Source organism: Dreissena polymorpha, chromosome 1 (genome assembly GCF_020536995.1).
Source record: "Dreissena polymorpha isolate Duluth1 chromosome 1, UMN_Dpol_1.0, whole genome shotgun sequence".
NCBI lineage: Eukaryota > Metazoa > Mollusca > Bivalvia > Myida > Dreissenidae > Dreissena > Dreissena polymorpha.
In genome coordinates, this window is record NC_068355.1 from 112,088,789 (window position 1) to 112,100,984 (window position 12,196).

The 12,196-nt window shown below is 38.2% G+C and overlaps 1 protein-coding gene across 9 annotated transcripts in view; it reads left to right on the top strand.

The window, feature by feature from the left end:
• Nucleotides 1–12,196, top strand: part of LOC127844583 (lysophospholipase D GDPD1-like) — a 68,957-nt gene that overhangs the window by 23,560 nt on the left and 33,201 nt on the right. For all 9 annotated transcript variants that reach the window (XR_008032832.1, XR_008032835.1, XR_008032830.1 and 6 more), the window contains one exon: nucleotides 7,511–7,664. Coding sequence is in view for 5 of the 9 variants with exons in the window: in XM_052375003.1 (XP_052230963.1) it covers nucleotides 7,511–7,664 (154 nt within the window). In the remaining 4 variants the exon portion in view is untranslated. The remainder of the gene's footprint in view (nucleotides 1–7,510; nucleotides 7,665–12,196) is intronic.

Sequence of the window (12,196 nt, forward strand, 5' to 3'; positions counted from 1 at the left end):
AGTGAATCGGTGTAGAAATGAAGAAATTATAGTAAAAGAGAATTTTGGGTGGGTGTGGCCCATTATGGGCGGGGCGCCCCAGGTTTGGTAACGAGGCCTTACATAGTTGAGATTGACTGTATTGTCATAAGAGATGTTCAGTATCAATTTGAAGTAAATCAGTGTAGAAATGAAGAAATTATAGTAAAAGTCAATTTTGGGTGGGCGTGGCCTATGTGGGCGGGGCGCCCCAGGGTTGGTAATGGCGCCATGCATAGTTGAGATTGACCGTATTGTCATAAAAGGGGTTCAGTATCAATTTGAAGTGAATCGGTGTAGAAATGAAAAAAAATATAGTAAAAGGCAATTTTGGGTGGGCGTGGCCTATGTGGGCGGAGCGCCCCAGGGTTGGTAATGGGGCCATGCATAGTTTAGATTAACTGTATTGTCATAAGAGAGTTTCAGTATCAATTTGAAGTGAATCGGTGTAGAAATGAAGAAATAATAGTAAAATGCAATTTTGGGTGGGCGTGGCCAACGTGGCGGGGACGCCTCAGGGCTGGTAATGGGGCCATGCATAGCTGAGATTGACCTTATTGTCATAAGAGAGGTTCAGTATCAATTTGAAGTGAATCGGTGTAGAAATGAAGAAATTATAGCAAAAAGGCAATTTTGGGTGGGCGTGGCCTATGTGGGCGGGGTGCCCTAGGGTTGGTAATGGGGTCATGCATAGCTGAGATTGACCGTATTGTCATAAGAGAGGTTCAGTTTCAATTTGAAGTCAATCGGTGTAGAAATGAAGAAATTATAGTAAAAGGCAATTTTGAGTGGGCGTGGCCAATGTGGCGGGGACGCCTCAGGGCTGGTAATGGGGCCATGCATAGCTGAGATTGACCTTAGTTTCATAAGAGAGGCTCAGTATCAATTCGAAGTAAATTGGTGCAGAAATGAAGAAGTTAATGTAAAATAACATTAAAAAATGAGTGAAAATCTCTGACCCGGCCCGCCCCAACCCCCATAACTATTGACCCAGGGGTCAGATTAAAATTCCGTCACTGTCACCGTCGCACATATGCCCATAGCTACCATGTATGTAAGTTTCAAGGTTCTAGTGCTAAAAGTGTAGGAGGAGCAGGTGGTCAGGACGGATGCACATCAATGCAATATCCCCACTTTTTCTCCGAAAAACGTGGGGATAATTATTTAGAATTCAAGAAAAAAACAATCTTCACTCAATTATTTGCCAAAATAGCCCACCATACTATACTTACCAACCAAACTGGTCAGAAGTATACGAACAGACAAATTCACCTCCCTCCGTCTTTACAACTGCAGCATAGCTTCTTAAACAAATTAATACTGCCAAACTGGCTCAGATATGTTTAAATTTAAAACTACTCTGTGCTGGTCGAACTGCACCTACTAACTTACTCAAGACGATCCAAGTTTTGAAATTCGAGGTTGCAATAGCTTGTGATTGCCAAACTGGCAAAAGCAAAATGTTGTTATTTAACCTAAATCCAGCTGCTTTCCAGAATTTACCTCTTTGCCAATGTTGTTTACTATCTTCTTTCTGTGTATAACTCAACTCTTGCCTGTATACCACAATTTATTAATTATCATAACAAAGCTAATTGCAATAAGAGTTTGTTCACTATTCGTCTAGCTCTTTGCGACTCGCCACTGCGCTTGCGTCTTCACGCTATGGCAGGTCAGCCACAACTCTCCAGGTCAGCCACAACAGCCAGGTCCTTTGGGATGGGAAATATCCCGTCCTTTTGACTAAATTTGGAAAAATAATGTTGTAGATTTTACGCTTACAAATACATTTAAATTTATAATAAATGTGATTTCAATATTATCTTTTCTAAGGTTCAACCTATAGAGCTGGATTTGGAGATGAATAATCTTATTTGGAAACCTTCAATTGGGATTTTTAGTTCCCATTTCAGGAATTATTTTTTTTCCATTGGGAATGGGTCCCCCTACTGGACCCAAATTTGAACGAAATAAACACACTGAATACTTGTACCAATATTAAAACAATTTTCAAACCCACATTGGATAAGTCCGTAGTTAAATAAGTGCTTTCCACAGGCCATTTAACAGTCCATCGCTGGGGAGCTTGAATTTAGTAATCAGAGTCTTCAGGGCGCTTGAAATTTATTGATAAGTGTATTTTTCTACAACTAGCCCTTCTTGAGATCAAATCAATATTGTTTTCACTGAATATTTTAGAGCCAATTTTCAACCTACTGTCAATAACATGTATCTCTTTTCCCAACTAAAGCATCAATGTATTGGAAAATTGCTATTGGCCAATAAGCAACAGCACTCTTTTTAGCTCACCTGAGCACAACGTGCTCATGGTGAGCTTTTGTTAATCGCTTTTTGTCCGTTGTCCGTTGTGCAGCGTCAACATTTGCCTTGGTAATGCTCTAGAGGCCACATTTATTTCCAATCTTCATGATCAGAAGATTGGTTTTAATGATATCTTGGATGAGTTCGAAAATTGTTATGTTTGCTTGAAAAACATGGCTGCCAGGGGGCGGGGCATTTTTCCTTATACGGCTATAGTAAAATCTTGTTAACACTCTAGAGGCCACATTTATTGTCTGAACTTTATAAAAGTTGGTCAGAAGATTCACCTCAATAATATCTTGGACGAGTTTGAAATTGATGCTGGTTGGTTGAAAAACATGGCTGCCAGGGGGTGGGGCATTTTTCCTAATATGGCTATAGTAAAACCTTGTTAACACTCTAGAGGCCACATTTATTTTTCGATCTTCATGAATCTTGCTCAGAAGATTTTTCCCACTGATATCTTGGATGAGTTAAAAAAATGTTAACCTTTGCTTGAAAAACATGGCTGCTAAGGGGCGGGGAATTTTTCCTTATATGGCTATATATGGCTATAGTAAAACCTTGTTAACACTCTTGAGGCCACATTTACTTCCAATCTTCATGAAACTTGGTCAGAAGATTCATCCCAATAATATCTTGGACGAGTTCGAAAATGATGCCGGTTGGTTGAAAAACATGTGAGCCAGGGGGCGGGGCATTTTTCCTTATATGGCTTTAGTAAAACCTTGTTAACACTCTAGAGGTCACATTTATTGTCCAATCTTGATGAAATATGGTCAGAAGATTTGTCTTAATGATATCTTGGATGAGTTCGAAAATGGTTACGTTTGCTTGAAAAACATGGCCGCCAAGGGGCGGGGCATTTTCCTTATTTGGCTATATAAGGCTATAGTAAAATCTTGTTAACACTCTAGAGGCCACATTTATAGTCCGATCTTCATGAAACTTGGTCAGAAGATTCATCCCAATAATATCTTGGAAGAGTTCAAAAATGATGCCGGTTGGTTGAAAACATGGCCACCACAGGGGCGGGGCTATTTTCCTTATATGGCTATAGTTAAACCACTCTAGAGGTCACATTTATTTTCCGATCATCATGAAACTTGGTCAGAAGATTTGTCACATTGATATCTTGGATGAGTTCGAAAATGGTTTTGGTTGCTTTTAAAGCATGGCAACCAAGGGGCATTTTTCCTTATATGGCTATATATGACTATAGTAAAACTTTGTTACCTCTAGAGGCCACATTTATTGTCCAATCTTCATGAAATTTGGTCAGAAGATTGGTCGCAATGATATCTTGGATGAGTTCGAAAATAATATGTTTGCTTGAAAAAATTGGCTTCCAAGGGGCGGGGCATTTTTTTTATACGGCTAGAGTAAAATCTTGTTTACACTCTAGAGGCCACATTTACTGTCCGATCGTCATGAAATTTGGTCAGAAGATTCATCCCAATAATATCTTGGAAGAGTTCAAAAATGATGCCGGTTGGTTGAAAAACATGGCTGCCAGGGGGCGGGGCATTTTTCCTTATATGACTATAGTAAAACCTTGTTAGCACTCTAGAGGCCACATTTATTTTCCGATCTTTGTGAAACTTGGTCAGAAGATTTGTCCCAATAATATCTTGTTATCTCAGGTGAGCGACTTTGGGCCTTTCAGGCCCTCTTGTTAAGTTAGGCAGTCTATACCTGCAGTAAAATCATGTAGATTACAAGTGACATAGTTGCCATAAGTTTCTGATTTTGTGACAGTTTGTTGGCTTTGTTTTCTACCTCACTTATTGGTCCCTGTGGTGTACATCTCAACGAGGAGATCTTGGCAAGTTACTTAGAAGACTGATGATGCCAACCAGGTGTAATCCTCGTGAAAACTGTGCATTTCATGCATAATATGGTCACATTATTTATTATCCCCACGCTTTTTGGGGATATTGTGGTTATCTCCGCCGTCTGTCCGGTTGTTTGTCTGTCTGTCCGTCCTGGCCACTATCTCCTCCTACACTATTAGCACTAGAACCTTGAAACTTACACACATGGTAGCTATGAGCATATGAGCGACCCTGCACTATTTGGAATTTTGATCTGACCCCTGGGTCAAAAGTTATTGGGGTTGGGGTGGGGCCGGGTCAGAGATTTTTACTCATTTTTTTAGGTTATTTTACTATAATTTCTTCATTTCTACACCGATTGTCTTCAAATTGATACTGAACCTCTCTTATCATTTCTACAACGAGTCACTTCAAATTGATACTGAACTTCTCTTATGACAATATGGTCAATCTCAGCTATGCATGGCCCCATTACCAACCCTAGGGCGCCCCACCCACATAGGCCACACCTACCTAAAATTGCCTTTTACTATAATTTCTTAATTTCTACACCAAATCACTTCAAATTGATACTGAACCTCTCTTATGACAATACGGTTAATCTCAACTATGCATGGCCCCATTACCAACCCTGGGGCGCCCCGCCAACATAGGCCACGCCACCCTAAATTTTGCCTTTTACTATAATTTCTTCATTTCTACACAGATTCACTTCAAAATGATACTGAGCCTGTCCTCTCTTATGACAATACAGTCAATCTCAACTATGCATTGCCCCATTATCAACCCTGGGGCGCCCCGCCCACATAGGCCACGCTCACCCAAAATTGCCTTTTACTATAATTTCTTCATTTCTACACCCATTTACTTCAAATTGATACTGAACCTCTCTTATTACAATACGGTCAATCTCGACTATGTATGGCCCCATTCACAACCCTGGGGCACACCGCCATCATAGGCCACGCCCACCCAAAATTGCCTTTTACTATAATTTCTTCATTTCTACACAGATTCACTTCTCATTGATACTGAACTTCTCATATGACAATATGGTCAATCTCAACTATGCATGGCCCCATTACCAACCCTGGGGCGCCCCTGAGTCAAACATGCGGCGTGGGGAAACGTGTCAGCCTCTGCCGCGCCATTTCTAGTTCGACTTGTAAAGCACTTAAAATAATTATTGTTTAATTCATTACACCTAGCTATAAATGTTTTGTTGAATTCTGAAATGAGCATTAAATTTATTGTCCGCAACATGCTACTGAATTTTAATGTTAATGCCACATTATAAATTCTAGCTTCAAATAAACATCGCTTCATGTATTTTCTTTTGTTCCTTTGTTTCAATAAAAAGGGCATGAAAATTATGCAGACATGTTTAATGTTTAGTGTTGGTGTATGTATTGTTGTATAAAATCGGAAACAGCATGTGGGGCGATTTATACGTGTTCAGTGGGAAAACCCTGTCCCTATCGGACGTTATTTAGAAAAATCTTTAAATAGTCAAATATGATAAATTCAAAATAAATTCATTTGATACGTATGTTTTGATATGCATTATATGTTTGTTATATAATCAATGTATGGATGAAAATAAAAAACTTGTTTGTGAAGTTATTCAACTATTTATAAGATTTTTATGTCCCCCACTATAGTAGTGGGGGACATATTGTTTTTGCCCTGTCTGTTGGTCTGTTGGTTGGTTGGTCTGTTGGTTGGTTGGTTGGTTGGTTTACGCCAACTTTAACATTTGCAATAACTTTTGCAATATTGAAGATAGCAACTTGATATTTGGCATGCATATGTATCTCATGGAGCTGCACATTTTGAGTGGTGAAAGGTCAAGGTCATCCTTCAAGGTCAAAGGTCAAATATATGGGTCAAAATCACTCATTTAATGTACACTTTTGCAGTATTTCAATATTCAAGATAGCAACTTGATATTTGGCATGCATGTGTATCTCATGGAGCTGCACATTTTGAGTGGTGAAAGGTCAAGGTCATCCTTCAAGGTCAGAGGTCAAATATATGTGGCCCAAATCGCTAATTTTATGAATACTTTTGCAATATTTAAGATAGCAACTTGATATTTGGCATGCATGTGTATCTCATGGAGCTGCACATTTTTAGTGGTGAAAGGTCAAGGTCATCCTTCATGGTCAAATATTTGGGTCAAAATTGCTCATGTAATGTCACTTCTGCAATATTGAAGCTAGCAATTTTATATTTGAAATGCATGTGTATCTCACGAAGCTGCACATTTTGAGTGGTGAAGGGTCAAGGTCAAGGTCATCCTACAAGGTCAAACTTCATATAGGGGGACATTGTGTTTCACAAACACATCTTGTTATTTCACAAATACCCGGTATGTGAGTTGTAACTTATTTGTAAAACCTACTACAAAACCATACAAGGATAATACAATTTGGTGTTCTTTGATTACTCGGTAAAGCAATCAAAAAAGTCTAAAGTAAACATGATAAACATTCATTTTCAAAACCAGATATCATAATCTGAAAGATCAGCAGCAAAACATTGAATTACTGTAAAATATGTCAACTGCTTCCCATTTCAAGAGGGTTATTGCAAGTGGACTATTTCAACTCTTAGACCCATTCGGAGGTTCAGACAGATATTTTGTGGGAAAATATTATTCTGATACACTTTACTAAGCTGTGGACAGGATTCAAATAATGAAAAATGATTGCACATTTGATTGTTTGTCTACACTAGTGAAATGGTGTTAAAGTGAGATTATACAATTTTGTCAAATATTTATGAATTTATATAACATGTGTAAAAAAAACTTATTATATACCGGTAAATATATATTTCAATATAAATTAAAATAAAAGTTAAGAAGAACATGTGTCAAAAAATGGAAATAAGCCGGTTATTTAATTCTGAAATCGAAAATGTCTGTACAGTCAAATTCGCCAGCATGTATATCATGCATGTACGATGTGAATCTCAATTTAGTGTAACGGTTCATTTTAAATTTATGCAGCGATGTATATTCATACGACACACGAACACTAACTCTGATCCTAATAAAAAGAATGCTTTGGTTATTGTAGGAAAATATGTACGAAATATCTTCGTCACAATCTGCTCGGGGCGCTTATTTGTCTTTGCTGCATTTTATGAAATTTGTCTTCAATGTATTAATCTTCTTTTGCCTATTTTGTGTTATTGTAACATATTTTATAAAAAATTACAATTAAACACATATAAAAAATCGTATAATCTTGCTTTAATATGTGACAGTTGCTTTCTTTGGTTTGTATCTCACACCAGAAAATAAGTAAATACATCATTTTCTTTTTCAGTAAATGGATACATCACTGATAATTGGAATGGTTGTGCTAGCAACTATTGCTGGAGGTTACATTGCAGCCTCAATCATTCTGCTGAGGTTTCCAAATATTCTTCACAAGAAGAAAAAACTACGCTTCAAACCAGTACATATCAGTCACAGGGGAGGTAAAGTAGACTATAACATATCAGTCTCAACAGAGGAAGTGTAGACCAGTATGACAGGTGCATGGGAAGATTCAAGTAATGTAGGCCAGTGCATAGCAGTCAAAGACGAGCAGTGATTTTTTTTTCCACAATGGGGAAAAGTACAAGTACCAGCCCGTTTGGGAAAAATTTGCGCAAAAAATCCTGAATTTGAGAACATTCAAGTCGTGAAGACTTCACATTGGGAAATTAATATATTTAAGTTTTTGCTTCCAAATACTTAAAAAGTGGTCAATATTATACTTACTTGGGTTCAAAGCATAGAGCTGCATAGGCAAACTAGCTAAATGTTGCATTTATTTATAAAATTGTGTTGTTGTTTGAAACCTTCAATTATGATATTCTTTGGACAGCAATAGGGAAATTTAGTTTTCTCCCAATTGGGAAAGTGCTTTTTCCCAGTACTTTTAAAAAGGAGGAAAAAATCGCTGACGAGGTAGTGTTAAGACGAGACGTAGAAATAACAGGAGAGGTAATATAGAATGGAACAAAAAAGGGAGTTTATTAAGACCAGTACATATCAGTCACAGGTAAGGTTATAAGACTATTGCATAGTAGTCACAGATGAGGTAATGTAAACCTGTACTTATCAGTAACAATAGATGTAAACGTAGACCTGTGAGTGAGACCTGTGAATATTATTTGCAGGAGGTGTAATGTACCGTATACGTGCGCTTATAAGACGCATTTTTAAGACTCAAATTAATAAATTAAAGTGGGGGTCGCGTCTTATAAGCGAGTTACTTGTGAAAATAAGCGAAATTTTTCAAAATATCGAGTTAACTGGGCTTACGCTGGCCAAGTTGGACACTTGTCAATTGTTTTGAATCATCGCGGCAGCCATTTGCATTTTCTCTAAAGTCTGTATTTGCCCGTACCGTGTATCGGAACGCTATGTTCAGTTACCGATTTACTGGAAATAAAATGTATCGTTATTGATTTTGTTGTCTATTATTTTTTATTTGAATTTTGTTATTTTGGGGTCGTAAGGCGTTATATTGTCCATGGTTATACTTGAAAAGTTTGTATCACCCGATTGTCTGCGCGCGACGTCGTTAAATGTCATATAAATTGGACATAATAGTATACGTGTGTAAGCGGCGACACGATGCCAAACATGCTTAAAATAACAGCAAAATCAGTTCTCAGTTTGAAACTGTTAATTGTTAAATAAACACGCGATTACAAGTGCTTCTTGACAAATTTGTATCACCTGATCGTCTTTGTTCGACGCTGTTAATTGTCAATTTAGACATAATTGGCAATAAGGGTATCGTCTGAAAATAGTTACCAGTTTGCAACTGTCAATTGTTAAATAAACACGTTCATTCAGACGACCCCCTTGCCGATGACACCTTATTTATTAGGAACCCACGACAGCGGGAGCAAAGAGCGACCGCATGCAATTATCCACAGGTGGCTTTCTTCTTGACCCGTGATTTCACTCTATCACGCGATTGGCTAATTTTATGAAAGTAGGCATTACCTATAGACAATGGGCGTAACATTAGCATAATCAAGGTAATCTATATCTGCCTCTTAGTTTTCAATACCCGTCAAACAATATAATTATAATTACAAATAACAACTACTGGAATCGTCAAAATGAAACACAAACGTAACTCTTATGATCTCAAACTCAATGGATGGTACACAGGACGACAAGTTGTTTGATGATCTTGTGGAAAATGGCGATTAATCTGAGGATGTATCGGCCTGTGCAAAGGTTAGTGATTGCGACGATGATGATGATGATATCGGCGACTGGGTTTACGATGACAAGCTCACTAGTGAGGAATTCTACAAACTGTTCGGTGAAAGCGATGATGAGGATTTCGAGGGATTTTAAGATGACTGATACGATCAATTACGAACGTAATATGTTTGAAATTGTTATGGCAAATTGATTAAATACGCAATTGATAGAAATTGTGTTAATTTGATAATTATTTTTACTGTATGGATAATACTTGAAAATAAATTAAAACCTACTTATATATCATGAAATAAACAAATATTATTTGCTTTATTGTTTGATTGTTTTATTTTTCGGACTTGCGAAAATTACTAATTGTATGCAGCGCGAGTTTGAAAAATTCTCAATGTGTTTCTTATTGATTTTTTTCAACATTCTGCCGTTTTTCGGCAGATGAAAACGGCAAAATTTGACCGCGTCTTACACGCGGGTCAGTCTTAAATCCATCGATTATAAAGTCCAAACTCTGGGTGCGTCTTATAAGCAAGGGCGTCTTATAAGCGCACGTATACGGTAAACAAAGTATCAGTCACAGGTGATGTACTAAAAATCAATATGTGTTGGTCACATGAGTTGTAATGTAAACAAACATGTATCAGTCACAAGTGATGTACTGAAAATCTATATGTGTTAGTCACAGGAGATGTAATGAAAGCCAATACATATCAGTCATAGGATTGGGAATGTAGAACATAATACATCTATATCAGTCACAAGAGAGGTAATTAAAGGCCAGTGCATATCAGCCACAGGGGACGTAATGTAGACCAGTGCATATCAGTCACAGGGGAGGCAATGTAGACCAGTGCATATCAGTCACAGGGGAGGTAATGTAGACCATTGCATATCAGTCACAGGGGAGGTAATGTGGACCAGTGCATATCAGCCACATGGGAGGTAATGTAGACCAGTGCATATCAGTCACAGGGGAGGTAATGTAGACCAGTGCATATCAGCCACAGGGGAGGTAATGTAGAACAGTGCATATCAGTCACAGGGGAGGTAATGTACACCAGTGCATATCAGTCACAGGGGAGGTAATGTAGACCAGTGCATATCAGCCACAGGGGAGGTAATGTAGACAAGTGCATATCAGTCACAGGGGAGGTAATGTGGACCAGTGGATATCAGTCACAGGGCAGGTAATGTAGACCAGTGCATATCAGTCACAGGGGAGGTAATGTAGACCAGTGCATATCAGTGACAGGGGATTAATGTAGACCAGTGCATATCAGCCACAGGGGAGGTAATGTAGACCAGTGGATATCAGTTACAGAGGAGGTAATGTTGACCAGTGCATATCAGTCACAGGGGAGGTAATGTAGACCAATGGATATCAGTCACGGGGGAGGTAATATAGACGAATGGATATCAGTCACAGCGGAGGTAATGTAGACCAGTGCATATCAGTCACAGGGGAGGTAATGTAGACCAGTGCATATCAGTCACAGGGGAGGTAATGTAGACCAGTGCATATCAGTTACATTGGAGGTAATGTAGACAAGTGCATTTCATTTACAGGGGAGGTAATGTAGACCAGTGCATATCAGTCACAGGGGAGGTAATGTAGATCAGTGCATATCAGTCACAGGGAATGTAATGTAGACCAGTGCATATCAGTCACAGGAGAGGTAATTTAGACCAGTGCATATCAGTCACAGGGGAGGTACTGTAGATTAGTACATATTAGCTACAGACAAGGTGATGACACAAGAATATGGCATTTTTAGCTCGACTATTATATATGAAATATATATAGTGGAGCTATCCTACTCACCCCGGTGTCCGTGTTGCCGTTCCCGTGTCCGTTTGCGTGCAAATGTTAAAGTTTGCACACTACCCCAAATATTTTCAATGTCCCTTGACATATTGCTTTCATATTTTGCATACTTGTTTACCATCATGACCCCAACCTTTAAATAAGAGTAGACAACTGTATCAAGCATTTTGACAGAATTATTGCCCCTTTTATACTAAGAATATGCATATTATTGATAAATATATGTTAAAGTTTGCGTATTACCCCAAATATTTCATATGTCCTTTGACATATTGCTTTCATATTTTGCATACTCGTTAACCAACATGACCCCAACCTATAAACAAAAGCAGACCACTGTATCAAGCATTTTGACAGAATTATTGCCCCTTTTATACTTAGAATATGCATATTATTGATAAATCTATGTTAAAGTTTGCGTACTACCCCAAATATTTCCTGTGTCCCTTGACATATTGCTTTCATATTTTGCATACTTATTTACCAACATGACCCCAACCTATAAACAAGAGCAGACCACTGTATCAAGCATTATGACAGAATTATGGCCCCTTTTATACTTAGATAATTGAACATTTTGCTTAAATTGCCATAACTTCTTTATTTATGATCAGATTTTATTAATACTTTGACAAAACAACACTTACCTGAATACCACAATGGATTCCACCCAAACAATACCCCACGCCCCAACCCAGAATCCCTGCCCCCCCCCCCACCTCCCCTTTTTTTATTTTTGAAAGATCATCTTATAAATGACCACACCCCACATTATACCCCCCTCTCAACCCCGCCCCCCTACCCCACCCCCCCAAAAAAAATTATAAATGTTTTTTCCTTTTTTTATTTTTGAAAGATTATCTATTAAATGACCACACCCCACATTATACCCCCCTCTCAACCCTCCCTACCCCCCCTAAAAAAAAATAATATAATTTTTTTTCCTTTTTTATGCCC